The 25,787-nt window shown below is 41.3% G+C and overlaps 1 protein-coding gene across 1 annotated transcript in view; it reads left to right on the top strand.

Annotated features, from left to right (window-relative positions):
• The window catches only part of BOD1L1 (biorientation of chromosomes in cell division 1 like 1), a 66,348-nt gene that overhangs the window by 22,442 nt on the left and 18,119 nt on the right, over positions 1 to 25,787 (top strand). Inside the window, exons 5-12 of the mRNA XM_084857102.1 lie at positions 2,510 to 2,653; positions 4,805 to 4,974; positions 6,532 to 6,646; positions 6,791 to 6,935; positions 10,927 to 11,002; positions 13,728 to 19,599; positions 23,255 to 23,319; positions 25,470 to 25,539. Of these exons, the coding sequence (XP_084713228.1) occupies positions 2,510 to 2,653; positions 4,805 to 4,974; positions 6,532 to 6,646; positions 6,791 to 6,935; positions 10,927 to 11,002; positions 13,728 to 19,599; positions 23,255 to 23,319; positions 25,470 to 25,539 (6,657 nt within the window). The remainder of the gene's footprint in view (positions 1 to 2,509; positions 2,654 to 4,804; positions 4,975 to 6,531; positions 6,647 to 6,790; positions 6,936 to 10,926; positions 11,003 to 13,727; positions 19,600 to 23,254; positions 23,320 to 25,469; positions 25,540 to 25,787) is intronic.

Below are 25,787 nucleotides of genomic sequence, written 5' to 3' on the forward strand. Positions count from 1 at the left end.
ATGTTAATTTACTTATTTAATAGATTTATATACTGATGTCCATATTTAAAAATATAACTAAGTGGTAAACAGTGAACACATTGGATATACTAAGTGCTGTGATATATTTTTTCTATTTGTTTATCTGTCCAACCATACTTGTACCACCTTTTGTGAGCCTGTTTGCATGTAAAGGCAAATTGTGGGTTAATTAACCCACGATTTGTCATGCTCAAGTGGAAGTGAGTGAGCACACTGCCTCCTTCGTACTACTCACTTCTGCTTTTAATGAACAACCTACAATTGGCTGGGTCTTAGTCTGTGAGCATGATGTGTGAACCTGGAGTGCAGTTAACCCTGCAACAAACCACTGGGGCGTTTAGATCCTAAACAAACCAGGTTCCTATGTCTCTTTCTGCTTTGTCACCTTATTCTGTCAGTGTCTGTAACATCCCCTTCTTTTTAGTCTGTATCTTTTACCTCTTTGGCCTCTTGTACATTTTTTGGCACTACCATCTAGATTTTTGCGGGTTCATAACCTTAACCCCATCTTCAACTCCTACTTTTGGTGCCTTCCTTGCTTCAAGGCTTGTTTTTTTTCCTAGATAACCTCTCATTTTTCTAAGTTGGATTTTTAAAGTTGGTTGTTGCTGTTTTGGCTGCTTCATCAGTTCCACCTATTTCTCTCTCTACAATGTTTCTGTTTTCCTTACTTGACATGCCAGGAGCCTGTATGTGATTCATTGGTGGTTCTTTCTATTTTTTTATACATTCTGTCTGTTTCGTAATTTAATTATCAACTTTAGTATTTCTGAAATGGATTTATTTCTCTTTAAAGATACTAAAAAGCTCCCATTCTCTTTATCTAGTCTTAATAACTGTAATGCCCTGTTTGATGGTCCTTTATCCCATCTAGACCAACTGGTATCTCTTCTTCTGCAGTTCATCTCCTTTCTTGACCCTATATATGACCATGGTTCTCCTCTTCTTTTCTCCTTGCACTGGCTTTTTAAATCATATTTGTTTTAAAATCTTACTAGGTTTATGTGCTTGCACTCTGTCGCTTTTGTGTATCCTTCCTCTTTCCTCTCCATAATCCTAAAGCCCTGCTTTCCCTTGATACCAACTTTTAGTTAAACCAAAGGTCTCCATCCATTTTCTTTAGCAGTAATGTATCTGGGAGCAATGGGTTCCAAACATGTTTTTACAATCCAGTCCTTCCCACTCTTTAAGAAATGCCTCAAGACATAAGTATTTACATTTTTTTTTACTAGTTAAATGAGGTATCTTAATTCAGTGGGTGCTTCCAAGCAAAGGACTCCTAGTGCTACCAGTAAGAAGACATTGTACAGCTATTCCATCTTTTTCTTCTTAATGGACTTTCTCCAGTAAGAGAAAAGACAGAAGCAGCCATGGAAAAACATGGGAGGGTTACGAGTTGAAGACAATTGTGTCTTCAAGACCTCCATTAAATTCTGTGAATGAGGCAAAGCGACAGTGAAATAAAATCCTCATCTGAAAGCACCCAGTGGGTTGGTTCACACGATCAAGATAAGCCACGGTGATTTAAATCATGGTGAGTGAAATTTCCATAAGCACCGCCCAGGCACGGCTTGTCATGTCATCCAAACCAGGGTTGTATGGCTTGTTGGAGGGGCAAAAAACCCTCCAGTAACCCATGGGCTGTTGTAGGGTTATTGGAGGGTTGTTTCCCCCTCCAATAAGCCATGCTGGCCAGGTTCAGAGGGCATGACAAACCGCACCTGGGAAGGCAGTGATTATGGAAATTGTGCCTGGCATGAGCTGCAATTTAAATAAGCCACAGTGGCTTATTTTGAACATGCACACGAGGTCAGTGGCCTGAGTCACATGATTGCTGGAGCCCACCGTGGCTAATTTAAGCCATGGTGGATCATGGTGCATGCCAGCTGCCATTGTGAATATTCAAGCTGTGGCAGGCGGTTGCTGCAGCTTATCGTGATGTGCAAGCCCAGCATAGGGTGGGTTGTTGTCCCAAAGCAGCCCATGGGTTGTGGGTGTTTCATTGAACATGACAACAACTCATCCTGGTTCACACATCACGATAAGCCATGGTGCCCACCCATCACAGCTTGAATATTCACAATGACCACCGGCACGCGCCACTACCCACTATGGCTTAAATAAGTCTCTATGGGCTCTGGCAATCATGCGAGCCAGTCCTTTGCCTCTTTCCTTTTCTTTATGTGTCTGTGATTAGACAGTAAACCTGTGAGGTAAGCTTTTTAATTCTACGTTTAAAAATTCCATGGTTGGGATCCAAAGGGACATGTGCAGTGTTCATGTTTGTGGACAAAGGCTTTTGTCACCCATGTACACCCACTACAACCCCTTGCACCCTCATGGAAAAGGTGTCCCAAAGGCCAGACTCTGCAGCAGCATTCCATGTGGCAAGCCTTCCATGCATGCATGGAAACCATTTCGACTCACGTTTGGGACTCTGATTTCTGGCCCAGGTTCTAAAAAATCAATATATTTCTTTCTGAACTAGCTTTGGAAGATTCCGATGTGGACATACTCAGCGATATAACTGTTAGCTCTGTGCACACCAGTGATCTTTCTTCCTTTGAAGAAGAGAGTGAAGAGGAACTTGCACTTTCTGACAGCACAGAAGAAGGAGAAATTGTTTCTGATGGTAAGCAGCAATCCTAAACCTACACTGGGGCTCCTTGCCTACCTAGAAGAAAGCAAAATGTTTTTTAACATTCTTTAAATGTATGCAGTTTTGGTATTACTGGTGTGAATAACTGCTACAGTGCAGATGGACAACTTAACAAAGTCAGAGATAAAGATCACGTGCATGAATCACCCTCAATCCCCTCTACTTGGATTCAGCATTTTGTGAGGCTGTCACTTAAGTGGATTAAAATGAAACTGGATATGCTCCTAAATGCAGCTTGGGAACCTGATAAACTGAGTTCTCAGACTGAGTTTAAGAGTGTGCTTGGGCAACAGTTGTTTCGGCTCAGAACCCAAGCAGAGTCCAGTGGGAAAAACATGCAGAGGGCACAAATCCTTGTGGTCTTGTTACACTGAACATCTGCACTGGGTCTTGGGCAGTTGTCCCTGTTGCCGTAATACTGATACCAGTAGAATAGTTTATACTATACAGATACTGACTTAAGCTTATGTCTGTTTGTCCTCAATATATGCACACTGATGTCTAGGTATTACCCAAATAAAAAGGCTGTTGCCCCAGAAAGGGTCCCCAATCCTTTTGGGTCAGTGGACACATTTTGAGAGTGTCAAGAGTGCTCTCACAAAATGGCTGCCATGGAGGGGTTGTCCATTCATAACATGACTCCGATAGACAGCATGGCCAATCACAAAACACTCGTAACCCAGAAAGCAAACTGGTGAGACTAAAAGAAAAGTAACTTGCCCAAGAACCGAAGCACAAGGCAGAGGCGGGGTCTGAACTCCAAAACACAAAAGCACTATTTTGATGGTGCTGGAGGGCAGCCCCTCACTTTGCAGCATGCCAGCCTCCCAGTTAAACAAAAATAATTTTAAAATCTTAAAGAATAAAATAATAATTGGCAGGGGCAGGGAGCTTAGCAGGTGCCAAGAGAGGTTTCCATAAGAACATTGGTGCCCCTGTTGGAGACCCCAGCCCCAGAATTCCACCTTTAGTTCTGGTTTTTAATATGATGTTGTGCTTTGTACTACGTTCAGAGTGTGAGAAGAATCAATGGCCAAGGCCATTTTGTATTTAATGGATCAAAAGTGAATGGAACAAACATACAGTTCAGTAACAGAGACGTGGCATTAACAACACAGACAAGCCTATGACTGTACAGAGAATAGAGTCAAATTTGCACTGTTAATCTTATGTTAAGCGCTATGTTTAGTTTGGATATATAGGATTGTGCATTCAAAACTTCTATGTAAACCTGTACCAAAATGCTAGGATCTTCTTTATCATTGCCTTGATTCCATGTCACTTAAATAGGGGCATACTTGTATAATCAAAGGCCTTATACTCAAATTCTGAAGTATATGTTCTCTGATTTTATTGACTGTGGCCATACAGTATCAAAAACTTAAACCAATTTGGCTTCCTTCAAAAATGGCAGCAATTATAGTTGAGACTGCAGGGAATTCTCTCAGAGACCCCCTTGCAGTGCAACCATTTCCAGAGTCCTTTGTTAGCCATTGTACTTAAAAGTATTTCAGTTTTCGTTCCGACATACCCTGTGACAGTTGGGTGGTAAGTACTGTGTGTTTTTTAAGAGGCTATGTTTTTCCAACAAATCTTTTGGACTTAAATTTTAGGGGTTTTACAGGGGTAGGGGGCAGGAGGACACAGCTTGAATCCTAAGAGGCCTTTTTTGCACAGAAAGTGCTTTTGCACTTGCACAGGGTTGCTGTTTTTACAGCTGTAGTCCACTGGTCCACCAGTATCAGGTTTAGAGGTGGGGGAAAGGTTACAGTGGGAAGGGGGGCAGAAGAGCTCTATTGCTCACATGAGACACTGACTGGATTTGCACGATCAGTGCAGCACAGTGTGGTTTTAGCCACAGTGGGTTGGGGCACATGCTGGTGGCCAATTTGAATATTTCACTCTCAGACAACCCCTGCCTCCCGGGTTCAGACAACATGACAAACCATGGCAACCGCCCGCCAGGGGTGGAATATTCAAAATGGGCATCAGCAAATAAGCCACAGTGGGCTGCAGTGATAGTGCAAACCAGTCCACTGCCTGGCCCTTTGGATCCCAGCCTACGTCTGAATTTAAAATTGACCTTTCCTCTAAGCTGTCTTTGTTGTCTCAATGTTTCTCTAGATGAAGAAGAAGAACATAATCAGATTAAAACAAAGCCGGAGGCTGGTGGAGCCAATGATAAAAAGATGAAACCTGGACGACACGCTTATGTCCACAAGCCTTACCTTTACTCCAAGTATTATAGTGATTCCGATGATGAACGGACTGTGGAGCAGCGGCGCCAATCTGTTGTAAGTTTGATTAGCATAGTTGCTCTTTACTCTGCTTTTTCATCAAGAAACACTGCAGCTTATCTGTCTTCTCAGGTTCAAGACTGACTTGAATACATTCTTTACATCTACTGGATGATGAAAGATCAGCTGATGTCTTCCATATGTCAGATATTGTGGGCTCCTAAGTTACATGACTGCATGTTTGTTTTTCTTATACATACATAGCTTTTCCTACATGAAAAGATGTATACACTAAAAAATTAAAATTCTACAACCAGGCAATCCACATTTTATGCTGCTAAAAGCTAGATCCTTAGGCATGGATAAAATATGCAAGCTGGGCAAATTCACACTTTCTCTTTTTCATAATTCTCCCATTTTTACTAAAAAAAATTCAGCTCATGATAGTTACAAAGTGAGGAGGACTCAGTTCACACATAATAAGCCAGATTTTTTTTAGAATTCTGGCTTTTTGTGAACAAGCAAGTGTGCTGATCACTCCCGCTTGGCTCCTTTCGCCAGCAGGAGCAGCTGAACAAACCACGGACACTCCATTTGTGGTTTGTTTACCATGACCTCCAAACCGGGAACTCTGGTGTGTTGATCCAACAAGCCAGAGTCATAAGACAAGGTTTATTCTGGGCATGCATGAAAGCAGGATCGTTAGGATTTTTATTTTTTTGGTTTATTAAGAATATTGAGTCTTAATTTTTTTAAAAATCCAGAACCTAAAAATCCCTTAAACTCCCAAAGCTTCCCTAAAAGGACCAGAAGAATTACAAAAGGCTTTGGAACCTCCCTGCCAAGGATAGCCAAGCGAGCTCTGTCAGTGTATGTTGTCCTTCTGCCAGCAAGCAAATACTACTTTATTCAGACAGATCTTTGGATTTTAAGATGTTTAAAAACATATTTCACTGAACTGTGTTTTAACTGATGGGTGCGTTTTTTCTTTTCTTTTTTATTGATATGTGTTTAACTGATTTGCTTTTATATTTGAATTATAATTTTGTGTATTATATTTTAACGTCAGCCGCCACATGTACTATTTGTAGCAGAAAGGCAGTATATAAATTTAAATAAATATATAAGTCTTTTCCCTGATGGCAAAAATGAAATACAGAGTAGGTGCCAGGTAAGCCTCTCTGGAGAGAACAGTCCACAACCAGGATGCTGTCAGTAAGAAGCTACTTCTTAGTAGCCACCCGCCAGCTCTCACTTGGAGGTGGTTCTTAGAGAAGGGCTGGTGAAGGCTCAGGTATATTTGGGAGGAGCTGGGCCTTCAGGAAACCTGGCCCCAAGCTGTTTAGGGCTTTAAAGGTTAAAACCAGCACACATCATGTTTATTTAATACAAAGGGGGGGAAAGGCCGTGAACTAGAGAAGCCTGTTTATGGACGGAGGAGGAGAAGATGCCAGTTTTGCTTTCTGACAACAGCTCCTGTGTATGTATGTGGGGTGGGGTGGGGGTGCAGATACAGGTGCTGCTGCTGGCAAAGGGAACTGAAAACGAGCGTGCTTGTTACTTTGAATCCCATCATAACACTCCTTTTCTCCACTTCTTATTTTTTACCCTCAGGCTAGAGAAAAAGAAGAGAGACTTTTAAGGAGACGGCTTAATAGAGAAAAACTTGAAGAAAAGCGGAAACAAAAAGCTGCAGAAAAAACAAAAACTTTGAAAACTGGAAATCAAGGTAAATTTTACTTTAAATGAACACTTATTACACTGTTTCTGTCTGATTTAGTTACTTTTCTGCAACTAAGCAGTCTGTTTCTATTTGCAACCAAAAGAATAATACAAAAACAGCGTAGCTTGAGGCTTTACTGTGTCATTTTAGGTAAAAGCATTCAAAACCTGGAAGAGTATTCAGGAAGAGGCCTTGAACTGAAAGCCAGTGGTGCCAGCATTAAGGATGTGCTTAAAGAACAAAGGTTTTTGGAGAAGAAGGTAGCCCTAAGCAGGAAAAGAAAGAGAGAGTCAAGGTACTAATTTATTTTGTCATACAGAGAATTAGATTTGCATTTCTATATTACAAAGCTTGCTTCTTCTTTGAAGAGGAGAATAGACATGATTTAAAATCATTGAAGTGAAATGAAATCCAGAAGAAAAATAGGTGCTCTTTAAAATAATATCTTTAAAATCACTAGGATATAAAACTGTTAAGGGCTGCAACATGAATCTAACTGATTGATTGAAGTTCTTTGGCTCAGTATAATTGCCCAAGCCCATCTTTTGAGGTTTTGAAATTCTTTGTCTCCAAGTATAGCTGTAGTTGTAGTTCTCCTGCAGCTTCTGAAGTTGGTTGCACACCCTACCAGGAAGGAGGCTTGGAGAAGGGAGTGGAAAATGTGGGAGTCCCTTACTCTGCTAAGATCTTTGTTGTGTTTCTCCAGTGGTGAGGGAGTCTTAATAGTGGCAGAATTCTTAAAATTTGTGGCAGAAAAAAGTGGACCTGATTCTCACATAACAACAAACCATGGTCTCATTAACCATGGTTTCTTGAATTGTGGGTTGTGTGAACCCAGAACTATGGGCTAACTGTGTGTAGTTAACCATGAACAACCCATGAAGAGAACCCGTGGTTTGTTGTTCATGAATCGTGAACTGTGAATTGTTTAAATCATGGGTTGTCATTTTGTGTGAACCCAGAATTGTGCGTTGTTCATGGGTTGTTTCACCAGGCTACAGAGGCGGTAGGCAAGAGTGGTCAAAGAACCATGCAAAGGCAATTGGGATACCAGGGTGGGGGTGAAGGAGGAAAGAAACAGCCAGGGACTGAGAAAACAAACCACTGTTTGCTTGACCATCTGCCAGACAAATCCAGGGTAAGGCAGTGAACCATGGTTTAAATCCTGGGTTAGCATTATTTGCGCAAGCCAGTTGAGCAAGCCAAATCAGTAGCCGGCTGTTGGACTGGTTTGCAGACTAGCGACAGGAGCAGTCCAGTACCTCACTGGAATTTACTGCACATCTTGGAATCAGTGCATCCCTTGCTGATTTGCTTGATTGCTGCTAAGGGTCCATACAGACCTCCCCACCCAACCCTATCATTGCTCAGCCAAGGCTCAATATGCTAGCCCAGCCATCAAGACAGTATCAGGGGCAAACTTTCTCACCTCCCTCTTCCAACGAGGTTGTGCTCTACCCAAGGGGACAACTAAACAGCATAGAGCTATTCTTAATCACTGTGAGGTATGGAAGAAAATTGTGCTTTTTGTGTGAAGAGGTGTGGTGGGTTTGTTCTTTCTGGCTTCAGAAAAAAGGGCAAGGGAAGAAACATGTTTGTCCCTACTTTAAATAATTAATCATCTTTTTGGCTTTAAAACAAGTACATGTGTGGCGCAGGTTTCGCTTTCTCTTTGCTTTAAAACAAGGTGTTCTGGTTTTATTTTATATTAGTATGCAGCTTGTTTAATCATCTTCTGATTTTCCTAATGTTTTCAGTTTCAGAATCAACGGGAGTGGGGGAGATTTTTATTTTGTATGTGTGCTGAAAACAAATTGATTCTCCCTCATGTGTGTAGCTTGTAACAACCATGGTCTGATTTTCCTATTCCTAGGTTCAAAAGAAACAGGAGGCAGGTGGTGATTTTGGTCTGTTACTTTCCCTTGCTGCACAGCTTGTAAGATCATATAGAGCTGGTTTACTCTAGGGCTCATACCCCATTTCAGTGCAAGTTTACTCAGAAGTGAGTCCCTCAGAACTCTCAGCCATGAATTTCAAAGATGGCCTCATAGGCAAGTCACTCTCTTTGTCTTGACTCCCACCTGCAGCGTGACGCTAATACAGGGTTGTAATTACTGTGATAATGCAAGTCAGTCTGATTAAAAGAAGAGAGAGCAGTACAAAAGCTAGAGGGGGCCCACTGATAGTTGCCTGCCTGAAAGCCCACACACCTAAAGCCAGCACTGCAGAGGCTTCTAGAGCGAACTCTTGTGATGGGAAGGGTGGCTGGCGGATGGAGCACAGCAACACTCTTGCACTCCTTTTAGCCCTGTATGCCAGAGTCGTGCTCCCATCCTTCTTCCAGGTATCCCTCTCATTCATTATCTCTGCTGTGAAGCAACTGCTGACCACAGAAGGCTGTGTGAGGTTCTGAGGGAATTGCATCTGGCTGACAAACTTTGGTAACAGAATGGTGAACCTGCAATGTAGTTATTCATTCTCTCCTTGTGGACAGGAGGATATTCCTGGTTAGGTTAGATCCCAGGAAAGCACTTTCCGAAGGACAGGAAATGCCCACCCATCTTGAGTTTCTCTTCCTGCCTAGAGATGTGAAGGACTGGGGAAAAACAGGGGGGGGACACCAGGAAAAATATGGGGGAAAATTCATTTTGCCTATATTTTCCAAAAATCCCTCGAAAAAACGGGGGGTAAACTTCTTTTCAAATTATTCTGTGTTTTCCCCCATTTTTTTCTGGGTTTTTTTTTCCAGGCCTTCACATCTTTGTTGCTGCCTGAGAGAAGGGAAGCAGGTTTTTCTCCTTCAGTGCTTCAGTTTAAAACAAAACAGATTGAAGTAAAGCATACTCTAGCAGTGAGAAGAAGCCTGTTTGATAGTGGCAGTTCAGTCAATGCTGGTCCCCTCTTTCTTTCTTTCTGTGCTTCACTCTTCTTGGGCAAGAAGAGCCTGTGTTTCTGCCCCAGCCTTGAATCTGCGCTTCTGCTCCTATATTTCTCTCAGGCTGAGGTGGAAGCTAGAGAGCTGCAATTTTCTGGCCTTCTCTGAACCTTAGAGAAGATATTCAGTGGGCAGCAAGGCATCAGCTGCATCCACTCCTTGGAGATGAGCCACTGTTCATGGCCTACTTGATGCCTGGCATTGTTCCCACTGTTCCTTGAGAGCTACAGTGAGGTGATGAATTGCCCCATCTTTAAGTCTCCCTCCCTGCCCCCCCCAACCCTAGAAGGTCAAACTATTCCCCTAGACTTTATCAAGTCGCTTAAGGCTATTTTAGACTATTGCCTCTCGAATGGTGGCAAAGAAAACCTCACCCCACCCCCACATCTGCTCCTTGGAGTGCTGATGTCTTTCATATAGGAGCAGCTTACCCTCAAAGTGCTGCTCCTCCTGCTCTGACAGGAATGACCAGTCATATAGCTCCCACTACTGCAGGTGATGTTGGTCTCCAATAAGCCTCAACACTATGGGCCTACTTTGCACTCTAGATGCAGGTGCAGGAGCAAGACTCTGTCTTGTTTTTGCCCCCCTACAACCTCCAAAGGCAAAGCTGGGGATCCAGTTCTCTCACCACTGACTGCTAAGATGCATTTAGTTTCTAAGGGCACCTCTCCTCTTAGAGGGAGTTGTCTCGCCCTCCTCTATGTCTAAGTCCAACAATTCCAGATCTTAAAAATCCAAAGTTGTTGCCACTCTGTCTTGTCCAAAGGCTCCCCTCTGATTCACTCTCCAGCCTTAGTTCAGGGGGCTTGGCATGGCATTGGCTTGATTCTTTGGCTGTGTGGCTTCCTGATTAACAAGGTGGAAAGTTCCGTACGTCGTGTTCAGCGAATCTCGCACTTAACAATTCTACTGGATACCAATGTGAAGAAGTTCTTCCTTTTGGATGAAATAATTTTAGCTCTGTCAGCACTTGCCCTAAAAGTCAAAAGCAGCAAATCAATCTGACTCTAATCCCTTGTGAGACTCCTAGAATGATGGTTTCCATCATAGGCTGTCTTCCTTGGGTTCCTCTTTACATAATAAATAATAATAAATAATAAGACCTTTGTGAATTTCACCAGGCAAGAACTTTACGTTTCTTTATACATAACCTCCATCTATATAGGTACCATACTTCTCACATGTGTTAACATTTACTGTTGCACTGTAGTGGAAGCATAAGAAAATATGCCTGCAGACTTTATCAGTCGAGTAATTGACTAAAAATCTGTTGATGTAATCAATTAATCTGTTTGTATTAGTACTTAAAATGGTTCGTCTCAATTGGTACATCTTTTAACTCTTTCAGACATGATGAAGAAGGTAGAAAGAAAAAGTATGAACAGTCAGAGGAAGATCTTGGAGAACTTCAAAAGTTAAGTGAAGTAAGTTCCAATTTTTAAAACTTTAAAAACTCTTGTTCTATAAAACTATTTAGTCTGTCTTTCTGAAATCCAAAAATATGGATTTTGTTGTTTACACTTTAGTTTCATACTTTATAATTATCATTCTGAATTATTTTCTATTCTTTATTTTTAGCAATATTGTTTTATAAGTTTTCAGAAAAGCCATTAGTATAGGAAATAAAATATTGGAGGCTCATTATGAAACTGCTACAACATTCCCCTGTTAAAAGTCAAAATCTATCTTGGTTACTGGGGCTTGGGACTCATGAGTGAAGAGGCAGTTTTAGTAAAATGTATCCAGGTGAAGTAAGTCAGATTGAGCCAAGTAGGTCAGGTTGAAGTCAGTCGGGTCATGGTAAGTCAGGTTAAGGCAAGCCAGATTCCTGGCAGATTCAGGCAATCAGGAGAGTCATCCTTGGAGTCAGATGGTGATGGGAGAGCTATGTCTTTAGGCTGGGAAGGTATAGAAAGGATGCTGAGGACTCCCTCCTTAGTGGTATGTCCTTTGATTCATCAGAATCTGGAGCCTTCCTCAGGAAGATGCTGGGCAGGGGACCTTTAAGTGAATGGTCTGTGTTAACCATTGATTTTTCTGACTGTTTTGTATTGTTTATTTGGGCTTCCAAAAGGCCTTTGACAAAATCTCTCATCAAAGACTCCTGAGCAAACTTAGGAGAGTTCCTCTTATGGATCAGTAACTGGTTGAAGAACAGAAAGCATTGTGTAGGAATGAATGGTAAATTCTCCCTATGGAAAGATGTAAACAGTGTGGTCCCACAGGGATCTGTATTAGGATCAGTGGTTTTCAACTTTGTTCATATGTGATCTGGAATTAGGAGTGAGTAGTAAGGTGGCCAAGTTTGCCGATGACACCAAATTATTTAGGGTGGTTAAAACAAAAAGAGATTTTGAAGAGCTCCCAAAGGATCTCTCCAAAGTGGGTGAATGGGCATCAAAATGGCAGGTGCGGTTCAGTGTAAGCAAGTGTAAAGTGATACACGTTGGTGCAAAGAATCCCAGCTTCTCATATATACTGATGGAATCTGAGCTAGCAGTTACTGACCAAGAAAGAGATCTTTGAGTTGTGGTGGACAGCTCAAGGAAAATGTCGACCCAGTGTGCAAATTGCATGTTAGGCATAATTAGGAAAGGGATTGAAAATGAAATCATACAAATCTATAGAGGGACCACAGTTGGAATACTATGTACCGTTTTGGTCACCACACCTAAAAAAGGATATTATAGAGTTGGAAAAATGGCAGGAAAGGGCTACTAGGATCAAGGGGCTGGAGCAACTCCTCTATGAGGAAAGTTCACAACAATTGGGATTCTTTAGCTTAGAGAAAAGGCGAATGAGGAGAGACATTATAGAGGTGTATAAAATTATGCATGGTGTGGAGAAAGTGGATAGGAAGACATTTTTTTCCTCTCTCATGATATTAGAGTTTGGAGTCATCCAGTGAAGCTGACTGGTGGGAGATTCAGGGCAGATAAAAATAAGTGTTTCATACAGCACTTAGTTAAACTATGCACTTCGCTTTCACAAGGACTGGGTTCACAGAACATGACAATCTATACTCAAGATTGAATATGGGTTGAACCGTGGGTTGTCGTTGAACCGTGGGTTGTCGTTGAACCGTGGGTTGTCGTTGAACCGTGGGTTGTTAAACATGAACAAATGATGGTTTGTTGTTGGGTTGTGAACTGTGAGTTGTTTGTGGCTAACAAGCCATGGTTTGTTAGTGTAGCTGGGTTCATACAACACAACAACCCACATTTCAGCAACAACAACCCACAGTTCAACCTTGAGTATGGGTTGTTGTGTTGTGTGAACCCAGCCAGAATGTAGTGATGGCTACCAGTTTGGATGGATTTAAAAGGGGATTAGACAAATTCATGGAGGGTAAAGACTATCAATGGCTACTTGTTCTGATGGCTATGTTCTACCTCCAGTGTCAGAGACAGTATGCCAATGTACACCAGTTGCTGGTGTACATGAGTGGGAGGGTGCTATTGCACTCATGTCCTGCTTGTGGGTTCCCATAGGCAGCTGTTTGGCCATTGTGTGAACAGAATGCTGGACTAGATGTCCCCTTGGTCTGAGCCATCACAGCTCTTCTTATGTTCTTAATTCTTGGGTAAACCTCTATTGATTCCAATGGACCAATCCTGTAATTCATATTTTGTCTTAATATTCATGTTAAAACACAAAATTTACCAGTATTAACTGCTAAGCCAGATGTTTATTTAGTAGTTATGTATGTGGAAGAAGAAATAATCTGTTACTGGCTTGAATAGCTGTGTAGTTATTAATTCTTCCAATGAAATTTAAGAATTGCAATTAAATCAATCAATATGGGCTTTCAGTGTAGGTTATATTCAGACTTGCCCCTCTGTGAATGGAGAGGCTCCTTCTGTTTGTAGAGGGAACTGGGATCAAGCAGGGCCTGAGGTAGCACAGTGATTTCCTCCAATTCCCCCTGTAGCTGCCAATGCCACCTCCCATGCTGCTTTACATGGTCCCCCAATCCTCCAGAACAGCATGGGAGATGGTGCTACATGAGGAATAGGAGGAAATTGCTCCCTTCCTCCAGTGCCAGGAGAACTTTGCAGAGCAAACATTTGGATCCAACCCATAGTATAGATTAATTAGCGGTGTTTGCACTAAGAAATTGTCTTACAATCTGCTACACTTTTCTTGTAGAGTGGTGAAAAGTCCTCCTCAAAAGAGGTGAAAGCCAGTCAGGGCAAAAATGAGGGGAGTAAACCTGTTAGAAAACTTCCAGAGTCAGTGCACTCAATGGATGAAAACAGAAGTGATTCTAAGGGAGAAAAAGAACTCAAAAGAAAAACATCTACCTCTCTCCAGGTGGAAGGAGCACAGCAAGACACTGAATCCCGAGATCCCAAGTCTCAGTTCGACAGAGCAGAGGCCAGCCCGGAAGAACCTCAGAAGCAAAAAAATCTACCTAAAAATGAAAAACATCTTAAAAAGGATGATTTGGACACTCAAAATGTTAGAAATGTACCAAAGAAAGAGGCTAGATCATCAAAAGATAAAAATGAAAAAGACAGATGTCTTTCTGAAGATAAACCATTAATGAAACATAAATATAAAGGAGATGGTGTTCATAAAGCTGGTGATGAAGTAGAAAATTTGCCATCTGAGAGAGCCCTGAAAAGTGAGGAGAGTGTTCAGAAACACAGTCAGCTAGCAAAAGCTTTGTCAGATGATAAAGCTGAAAGGAAAAATAAGCACAGAAGTGAAAGGAAAACATCAGTCAACAGCAAAGATGTGAAAAGTGTTTCTGAATATGCTTCCAAAAATGAAGAGAGTTCACGTAAAGAGAACAGAAAGGACAGACAGGTTTCTACAGATAAATCAAGAGTAGAACACAAGTCAAAAAGGTTGTCAAGTGATTCTAGGCCACAGAAAGAGTCTCAGAGTGTATCAAAGCAACATAGTTCTGTAACATCAAGGAGGAGTGAAAGTTACTCAGGAGATAAGCATGATGCAGAATCAACTAACTTTGATAATACTTTAAGACAAGGTGACAGTATACACAAAGACAAGCGAAGATCAAAGAGTGCCTTGGAAGAAAGGTCCTTCTTAAAGTCCAAGTCCAAGAGTCACAGCAAACAAGCCAAAGTACCCGAAAGTGAATTACAAGAAAGTTCCTTGAAGCAAGAATCTGGGCAGAAATTGGACAAAGATAAGTATACAGAAGATAGCGATCCAGATAAGCAGTATAAATCCAAAACTGAAATTAAAGTTTTTGAAGAAAATTCTGTAGAATTGGAGCTTGCAAGTGGAACACATTCAGTTAGTAGTTCCCCAAAAGATTCTAGTCATAGAGTTAAGTTACAGTTGGGAGAAAAATCATCTATAAAAGAGAGAAACAAAAGTGATAAAGATTTGAGCAGTTCCAGACTGGAGAGGAAATTGTCAGCAGAAAGTCACAAAAGCAGAAGTTTGAAGCATAGTAGTAAGGACGTGAAAAAGAGAGAGGAGGACAACAAACCAGAGGACAAAATTGTTAAACAAGTAGAGAGTCATGCAAAGATGGAAGAAAACAATCTGCTCGATAAAAAACCCATTAAAAGATTAACTAGTGAAAACAGAAAGGCAAGTTTGTCAGCCCAAGAAATAGATATAGGAGAGGAGAAACCATCAACAGTCACATCTGTAGCCTGCCCTTTCCCAGCCCTTCAGAAGACAGTCTGGGCTAGTGAACGTTCATTACATCCTGAACAAAGCCAAGAGCCAATGGAAATTGAGTTAGAACAAAGGCACAGTAATACACATCATCAAATATCTCAAGCTGAAGAAGAAAGAAGTAATAATTTACAACAAGAAACTAAATGTAAGAATACTTCCAAAGATCAAATGCATCAGAATGCAATGTATGAATTGAATAAAACTTTGCATACAAAAGAAATATCAAAATCTTCACTTTCAAGTTTCAGTAATCCCAAACAAAAGGTTGAAACTTTTCCTACAAAGGAAATCGATGCACCAAGTGATGCCTTTAAACAAGGTTTAAAGGATGTAGGATCCACTGAACAGGAGCAATATGTGATCACTGAGTATGAAACAAGTGATAATACTTTTCATGATGATTCTAAAGAGGATGAAAAGCTGAAATTCCAAAGAGTGACTGATGCTCAAACTTCACAGAATCTTAAAAATATAATTGGTCCAACTGAGGGAAGCAGTTCTCCAGCAAACCAATCCTCAAGAGAAGATGCTGCCCATCAAGAATCTATGGATATAAATCTTGTAGAAGTCACAGGTCCTTTGAGTGGTGTATCTAAGGAGGAATCTTTTAATTTGGATAGGCCTTGTGTTAAAGATATCACTTCAGACAGTCAAACATATGCTGTTGAAGTGGAACAGCATGGTAGCACTGCACTCGGCAATAACATAAAAGAGGATGGTATGTCCAATATGGGAATTATAAACACAGTTGGCAGGGTGCAGCTAAGTTCTAAACAAGCAGCTGAAGAAAACATGAGTGCTTCAGTAGGCATTCAAGACGCTACTGTGCAAGGAAAAATTGGATTAATTGGTGTCACGCAGACTGATGGTCCGACTGGCCTACCTGTAGTATTGACTGATGTAAGTGCGGACAAATCTGCCCTAACCAACTTAGAGGAAGAAAAAAGTGAAAATCTAGGTGAAGGTTCTTTCATAAAGGAAGATAAAGGTGCTACAGAATGCAGAGATAAAACAAAGGAAAATCATAGTACCATTGTTGTAACAGAATTGTCTTCAGGGCTATTGCCCAAAAATGTTCTAGAAGAAATAAGTAAAGTTTCTGCAGTGGCCAGTGAAGCAGAAGAAGGAGGTGATGTAAGAGAAGTTGCTGAAGATAAAAATGAAACCAGTGTAGTTGGTAGTAGTGTAGCAGGCAGCAGTCGCATTAGTATTCACAACAGCATGGAGACTGATGCAGTTGTAATAGGAACTAGCACAGAGAGAACAAGTGGGAGTGCTGTAACAGCAACTAGTACTGGAGAAAGCCTAGGTGAAGAATGTGCATCAAATTTGGAAAGAGAAGGTGATGCCACCATTACTTGTTCAGAAGAAAAAAGTAAGGCTACTTTGAGCTGTACAAGTATAGAAGCAGATGAAGGTTTCATTGTAGGCACTTGGACCAAAAATAGAGAAGGTGCCCATTCTGTAACAGAGAAGTGCTTTGGTGAATGTACTGTCACAGTAACTGAAGGAAGTGGTGGTGTTACTGAAGGGCTTGCAGTGTGCGAAAGTTCCTCAACCAGTACGAAGGAGGAAGAAAGTGGCGAATGCATTGTGAATTATGTAGAAGAAAGTGCTAAACACTTAGTTAATGAAAGTGAAGTTGAACTTGACCAAAGTGTGAATAGCTTTGAAACAGAAGAGAAAGATGATGCTGTAACCAGTGCAGGCTCTGAAGAAAGGTGTATGGCTTCCGTATGTGGTGATACAAGCAACTTTGACAGTGCTTCTATTGGCATTGGTGAAACAGAAAGTGATGGTGCTGTAACCAGTGCAGGTACTGAAGCTCAGGATGGATCCATGGTCAGTGAAAATCCACATGAATTCCAGAGTAATGCAGCTGGAACTGAGCAGGTTAAAGCAGCTGAGGGTGCTGTGACTTGTACAGGTGCAGAAATAGGAAGGGTTGGCTCTGCCATCTCTTCAGCAACTGGTACAGACTCACAAGAAGAGAGTGCTGTGACTGGAGTGAGTGCTGAAATGGCCAACAATATAGCAACTGGACCACATGTTGACAAAGGTGAAGACATCGTGAATGGTGAGAGTACTGTCACCAGCACGGGCATAACAGCAGAAGATGACCCTGAAACAGCAGCTTCTTGTACTGGCTTGGACAGCAATGGAAGTTTTGCGGCAGCTTTAGATACAGAAGAAAAGTATGAGCATGCTACAGACAGTACAGAAGCTAGAGCTGAAACCAATGTCATTGAGGTCAGTCAAGGCTCATATGATGATGAAGGTTGTGTGACTAGCACAGGTGCAAAAGAAGATGATGAAGAAGGTGAAAATTTTGTTACTAGCACAGGAGGGGGCAATGAAGAAGCAGAACATGTTTTGGCTTGTACAGGAACAGAAGAAAGTGAAAGGGTGCTGGTTTGTGTGGGAGCCACAGAAAGTGGAAGCTCTTCTGTCTGCCTAGTTGCAGGCCAGCTGGGAATAGAATTAGGTGAGCTTACCTCAAATGTAGATAAAAGTACTGTTGACAGCATGACAGGCTCAGAGAAAGAAATGAAGATTGGTGATATCCACAACAGCATAAAGGGGGTAGTTGAAAGTAGCACTACTAGTGTTGGTACAGGCAGTGAAAATATTATAGCTTTTGTCTCAGAAAAAGAGGAAGAGTCTCTGTTTACTGAGAAATATGAGTGTGAGATGATCAGTGCTACCTCAAATAATGAAAGTTTAGGTCAGCTCTCTGCTAGGGAAGAGAAGAATGAAAGTGCCACATCTTACTTAGATAATAGAAAGAATGAAGGCCTGTTTAGGATTGTCTCTAAGATAGCAGCTACACCTTCAGCATCTGCTAATGAAGATGATAAAGGAGAAGGCAAGACAACCTCTACAAGTGCAGTCAAAATGCATCCTCCCCTCACTGCACATTGTTCTGCTGAGCACATTGAGCAGGCATTGCCACTTGTTGCAAGAACAGTTGAAAACTTCAAGAAAACTTCAAGCCTGAAAGGTGCAGAAGATTTCAGTGCCCCAATGCCTAGCACAGCTCTTGAATACATGAATCAGGATGAAGCTGCTGTTAATCCAAATAAGGTTTCTACAAGTATTTTGGAAGGATTTGAATCCCCTATGCCAAGTGTAACAACGGAAGATGGCTCCACCAGTGTGGAAATGTGTGCCATTCCCATGCCCAGTGTGTCCATTGGAGGACATGGTGAAAACCATACAATTCATGGCAAAGAGGAAAGGGATGAGTGCACTGTCATTTCCACAAGCATAACTGAAGAGGCAGAGGCTCCCATTCCCCAAGAAGGCACTGAAGACATAGCTCAACATGTTGACTTAAGGTCCAAACAAATTGCTGATGCAGCTGTGATCTCAACAAGCTCGATAGAACACTTTGAGACTTCTGTGTTTCCTACAGAGACTCAAGAGATTAATCAGGTCTCCAGAACAGAAGGAAAGCTTGAGATGTTCACTATCTCTACAACAGAAAGATCTGACAGAACCACTCATGATGTATTGGTGCAAGTGGAAACTACAGAAAGAGATGAGGATATTATGGTCTGTACAGATGGAACAGCGGAATCTAAGGCTGTTCAGGAAGCGACAAGCCAAGAGTTTGAGTTTAATGTTCAAAGCACAGAGAAAAGCAACCAAGATCTTACAGCTCTGGTTGGAAGGGGAGGAAAATGTGATGCCTCTGGGCTCCGTGTTGCTAACAATAAATCTGACCAGCAGTTGGTTACCTTGATTACGGAGAATACAAATGTCTCTGCTAGAACAGTGGAAGAATGTGACAGTGCCTCTGTTGTTGCTGCCTCAGAAGAAGCTCCACTTGCATTTGCAAGCATAGAAGAAGTTCAAAGAAAAATTTCCCTGTGTGCCAAAGAGTTTGACTGCATTATATTGTCAACTCAAGAAAACAAAGAAACCTCTTCGACAGTGCTTCATAAAGAAGGTCAAAGATTTCACAAGGGAGAACTTTTGGACTCCTCAGTTGAAGATAAGCCATCTGCTGAAGCCGGTATGCATGGAAATGGAACCCAAGAGGATGGGCAACATATTGAAGTTCCATCAAGTCCTTCTGGTATCTCACTGGAAATAGAGAGGGCTAATGAGAATCTAGCAATAGATTATATTAATCACAAGCCATCAGTAAAAACTGATCTTGTGGAAACGAGGGACCCCTTCAACAAAGAATGCTCAACTTCATTACTACTTGAGTTGGAAAAAAATTCTGAGGACAGAACAGTTGCTAGAGGAACAGATCTGTGCAGGCAATATAGCTCTGCTGACATAAATGCTGAAGTGGATGATCATGAACCAAAAGCTTATTCTCAAGGGAGTACAGCATACAATAATGGTAAGGTCTCCTGATTTATTTATTTATTTATTTATTTATTTATTTTAATATAAATGCAATGTTATAAGATATCAGAAGGTAATAACTTGGGTCTGGGATTTGTTTAGACTTTGGAAGTATTTAAAATAAATGAGCAAGTATATTGGGTTTCATCAGCTATGCAAAGGAGATATGTAATAAACAAAGCAAAATTATATTGAGTGGGAAACTCAGCTAAGACCAAGATTAAGATTAGAACACCTTTAGGGTATTAATGGTAATAGTTGAGCAGCAAAAAAACCCCTTTTATTCATTTGTTTGTTTTCTATTTCTATACTGCCCTTAAACTCAAAATTTCCAGCATGATTTGCAATAACCAATAAGATGCTGTAAAACATGGTGCTGAAAACAATCATAGAAGGGGGAAATACAGAAGTGGTTAAAAGCCCGAGAAAACAAAAATGTACTTGCCTCATGCCTAAAAGAAATTAGTGTAGGCGCCAGTTGAGCCTCCCTGGGAAGAGCTCCACAGGTGAGGTGCACCATTGAAAAGGCCCCCTCCTCTACAGCCACCCCATCTCATTGAATCAGTGGTGGTAACCGTAGTCGTGCCTCTGAGGAAGATCTTGGTGTATGGGCCATTTTATGTGAGAGAAAACATTTTCCTCAAGTATCCAAGCCCCAAACCATATAGTACTTAAAGGTAAGCACTAGTATTTTTAGAACCTTAATTGTTGCAGCATGAAGTAGTACAAGGAATCAAAGCCTTTTACAAAATTGAGAATTACCTGACAACCACTTCCTTGAAATAAAATCATGTATCTGGAAATTCTGGAGGATCATAGCAAGAGAACACATGGGAAAGAATTTGTAACTCAAGTAAACCCATTTGTGATAGAAAGCATTATACAGCATTATATATCCACCTCTGAGAACACCCTGCAAAATATTAAATAGACATCACAATTAAGATTCACAAACAATTTAAAAAAAACCCGAGACAGATAAGGGGAGATGTACAACTGAGTCTCCATGCATATGATATCTCAGCTTTTAATTGGTCCATTAAGTTCAACAAGAGAATTACAAAAAACCTGGCAAAATATGGGCAAATAAGTGGTCTTAGAATTAACAAAAAAAAGATGGAAATCATGGGCAGTATCCAAGTCTGCCCATGCACCAGCAGAACCAACCGCTAGGGCAATAGGGAGCTAGTAGTTTAAAAAGCAACCAGAAATGAGTGAAAATGCTTGCATAGGGAAACTTGCTGATCTGTCCTGATCCAAAAACAAATGTTTCTGCTTGTTTCCAGGGTTACTTTTTTTAACCACTAGCTTTCTGTTGTGTGCGTGCTGGATCCCGCCTGCACAACAGAATGAGTGGAGAACAACAGCAGTATTGGATAATACCCCATGATATACATCTTAAAATCAAGAGATAGCAACAGGTTAAAAATGAATTAGGGTATTGTTAGAGTAAGAAACTTCTAGAATATTTAGAACAGTTGACAGAAAAAGATATGAATAAAAATAACAATTATAACATAGATATGTTATCACAGTTAATTGTACTCAGACCTTTTTAAAAAAAATTCAGAGCTTTTTCCAATGAAGTGAAACTTTTTAAGTTGAAAAGTGGAAAAAACTAAATTTAATCTATATTTGGATTTCATCTGTATCTAAACTCACGATTGTACCACAACTGTTTTTTGTTCAAACATTAGTAATAAAGGCAGAAGAGGCTCAATGGAGAGTTTAGCCAAAGTTAGGGTCCTATGGATTGTGCCCTTTGATGATTGTAAACCCCTGAACTTGGAGGCTTACAATCATGCAATGGAGAGTGGGAGGAGTGGCCCAGGCAATCTTCCCATCTTCCCGCCCTACAGTTTTCCTAGATGAGCTTTTTTGCCCATCTAGCTAAGGCATTTCAAACAAGGAGAGAAGGAGGCTGGAAGAGGCCTCAGGATGTGTCCTGGCCTCTCCAGTCTCCTCCCCTCCCTGCCCACTGAAACGCCTCCTTTCCCTTTCCTCCGAGGTTGGGATTTTTCAGCACCAGCAGGGAGGGGGAAGGGTGTCGGAGTTCCGATTCCCCCCTCTGAGGTCAGAGCCGTGATTCTGACCTCAGATTGTGGGATCTGAATGGGCCTATGGCCCCTCCGACACTGTCTAGGGTTTATAGGAGTGCTTCCTCCACTACAAATTTCTAATGAATTAAGAAATCCTAGGAATAAAGAAACGATTTTGTAAAATGGAAAAAGGAGTGGTGGTTTGGAAATAATAAATGTCTAATGTATTATATGAATTGCTACGTTGTCATTGCTACAATGAATAATACAATAGAGAGCCAGTTTGGTGTAGTGTCAGAGTGTTGGACTGGGAGTCGGGAGATCGGGGTTCTAGTCCCCACTTGGCCATGGAAGCTCACTGGGTGACTTTGGGCCAGTCACAGACGCTCAGCCCAGCCTACCTCACAGGGCTGTTGTAAGGATAAAATGGAGAGGAGGATTATGTCTGCCGCCTTGGGCTCCTTAGGAGGAAAAAGGGTGGGATGTAAATGTAATAAATAAATAAAAATAGCTATAAATATGTGATTTAGACTTGAATCCCAATCAGTACTTAGAGGCAAGATGAGGAGGGTTCACCCATCACTAGTCTTTGTTAACTTGGCTATACAGTTTGGAAATCTACAACTCTGTTAAGGAGACATATGTGGATTTAAGCATGCTTACAGCTTGAGTTCTGTGCATGCTTGCTCAGATGTCTCATTGAAAAAAATAGACTGACTTGTTAGTGCTAGGATTAGACTGTTTTCCCTGGATGAACAGTCTAATCCTAGCTATGCTTAGGGTGCCATCCTATTGAGAAGCTCATCAGCCTCCAAACCTGGCATCCTATGCAGAGTGGCAAAAGTGCAGAGGCAATCTTCGCCTCTGAGCTCCTCCTGCTCAGCATTTTTGCTAGACAGGTTTTTTCACCCATCTAACTAGGTCTCTGCGAAGCGGGAGGGAAGGAGGCTGGGGAGGCCGGAGGATTCTTCGTAAACCGACCTCCCCGGTCCCTTTCCCTCCCACAGAACTGCCCCCTTTCCCTCCTCTCCAAGGTCTTTCTTGTGACCTTAGAGAGGGAGCCAGTGCAGTTCTCTCCACACTGGCAGGGAGGGCGGGGAGCTCAAACTCTGGGGTCTGAGGTCAGAACACTGTCTCCAACCTCGGATCCAGGAATCCAGAAATTCCTATGGCCCCCCAGATGCTGTCTAAGGGTCATATGATTGCTCCCTTATTCAGTCTACTGTTTTCCACAGATGACTGATTAAATATGTAGAAGATTAAGCTGCAAGCTTGCTTAAACTCACGTATTTCTGCTTAACCAAATTGTAGATTTTCAGAATTTTACGGCTAAATTCGGGGAAACACACTTGACCTGAATTCTCCCTTCATTCACTTATAGAATTTGAGTCACTTTTCCACTGAGTGCTCAGAGTGCCATACAGAAGAAAAAGGGAAAACTGTTTTTAAGAAAGATTGTTTAAAATATTTTCAAAATAGACTTTCAGAGCAAGTAACTTAATAAAATTTGATTTACTCAATCAACTATATAGAATGAAACTTTGGAAGATAGCAATAAGATTGCAACAGGTATAATCTAATGTACTTAAACATTTAAATTACTCTTGTTAGATGAAGAGATTCTTCCCGTTGTGGCTGTAGAGCTGGAACAAAGGATGAAGGTAACAGCTGATGAGGTAATGTTCTATTCTTCATAATTTTGCCAAAACTTTTGATTTAGTATATATTTCAGACTTATTCCAGAGAAATTGAAACTTAATTTGAGTTCTAAAAAGCTTTCAGAAAATGTTGATCAAGGGATTTCACATCACATTTTCAGAGGAGTAGTTTAATCATGCACCAGGGTCCTTGTCACACCTCACAGCATTGCAGTCCTGATGGATTGTGTCCTGTGGGTCAGATCAGTGTGTCTCCCACTTTGCTTTTAAGCCCACATTGCAGGTTGGACTGAGAGAGCAGTATACAGCAACTGGGTGACCAACCAGATGGGCGATTAATAAATTTAATAAATAAAATAAATAAAAATACAGCAACCCTGCAGTGTAGTTTACTATTGCAGATTTGGTGGGCTGTGCTGAGAGAGATAGCTTAGAGCAGTGCTGCAATGAAGTCCACTGTTAATATTGCAGGTCAGAGGTGGGCCTGAGGCTGGTTTGGATTCCCATTTGAACCCCCACCCCGCCCAGGCATTGTATATGGACCATATTCAGCTCATTCTGTAGTCATCAAGATCCCTCTGAGTGGTCTGGGTTTAGCCACTCTAGAGCAGGAAGGAGGAAACTTGTGGCCCTCCAGACATATTAGCTTACAACTCCCATAAGCTGCAGGCCAAAACATCTAAAGGGCCACAAGTGGCTCACGCCTGCTCTAGAATTAACCTCCTGTAGACACGCACATCCTTTACAAACTCGCAAGTACTTCATGTACATGTGCAGACACCTACCCACGCACAAGCGATTGTCACGATCCAGCAGGAGGGAACTGCTGGGGGAATGTACTTTCCCCTGCCCTCTGCAGCCCCCTGCATGCCCAAATCTGCTCTGGATGGTTGTGGGGACCCTCTGGAGCAGATTTGTGGCATGCAGAGGGGATGGGGAGGTCCTGTTGCCTGAGGGTTGGATCCAACCCACAGCTTCCCCAGCCTTCTTGCTAGACAGCAGCCTCTTCCTCAGTCTGGTGCTGACCTTTCCTAAGCAAGAGAATATGTCTTGGAGAGTCAAATCAAGTTCTGGGCAGGCACTGTACTAATTAGCCTTTATTAAAAATGTGTTGACTTGCATTGAGGTTTTAAAACCTTAACTTGATAAATACACAACAGATTTTTGTTACCAAAACAAGATGAACAAGACTTCTGCTATTCCCTCAGTTTTGGTTTGCAGTTATAGGGGCAAGAATGAAAACATGATTTATTTTATCCAGCCATAAAAGATACTATGGCTGGGCAAAAACGGTTATAAACGGCAGAAAAATGTACAAGGATGAGTTTTTAAAACTGCTATGTCTCAGCCATTTATTATCAGATTGGTCTAAAATTTGGTCAGAATATGGTTCTTAACATGTAGGTAATCCATACCATATTTCATGCTGTTCTCAAATTTCATTAGAATTTACAAATCTTCAGGCTTTTTTAACAGGCATTTTATATTAATTAATTAATTAATTAAATGTAATTAATTACATTCATACACCACCTTTCTTCCATTGTGGAACTCAAGGTGGCTACATGTGGTTCCCAGGTAGTCTCCCCTCCAAGCACTGACCAGACTCAGATTATTTTTGTGGGTATGGATAAGCATTGGATAATTTAACATATTGACCATGTTGTAACTACCAATTTTCAGAGGGTGGCGCTATCTAACTAGTGTCTTCCTCTGACAGATCTGTATCTGTTGGCAGAATTGATTCCCCCTCCCCCCTGCAGTCCCAAATCTGGATTGAGGGACCTTCTGGAACAGATTTGGGGGGAGGCATGCATTCCTCCCAGGAATGGGAGGAGGGAACGTTCCATTGCACAGTGAGAGCCCAGTCAAGCAGTGTTGTGCATCACCTGGAGAACATTCACACTTGCAATACAATCGCCAGCCATAAGACATTGATTACTGGACAGATGACAGTAGTTTGAGATGTTCACATTATTTCATGTATGTTACACCTTAACTAAGCCCTTTATTAGTAGTCTGCCATTCAGCACAAACTCATTTTTCTGTAGTAAGTATTAGTGTAGTTTATTTTACTTTATAGCATAATTTCTTGAGTCTACTTGGAAGCAGCCTGTTCACAGACTTTGATATTGGTAGTTCTGAAACAGTTTTCTTTTACTTCATAGAACCTGCAATGTAGAAGTCTAGCAAAGGAAAATCTCTGTGAAGAGAGTCAGCCAGAAGAGATTTCTAAAGGTAAATTCAAGTTTCTAATGATAATTCACTGTTGTAGGTCATGATCTTGGGTACCAGCCAATAGAATTAAATTTACCATTGTTTAACATAGGACTGCATAAAATGCCTGATCTACTATGTCCATGTCTCCATAGTGTTTAGTGTACTAAAAAAAGTGTATGAAAAACTAGTAGCACAGTTGCTAATTTAGAAGTAGGGATAGACCTGCACACTTAGTTGAGCCCCCACATTTTGGATTTATATAAACT

Source organism: Heloderma suspectum, chromosome 5 (assembly GCF_057233095.1).
Source record: "Heloderma suspectum isolate Gila_16-S chromosome 5, 16-S_ref, whole genome shotgun sequence".
In the NCBI taxonomy this organism is placed as follows: domain Eukaryota; kingdom Metazoa; phylum Chordata; class Lepidosauria; order Squamata; family Helodermatidae; genus Heloderma; species Heloderma suspectum.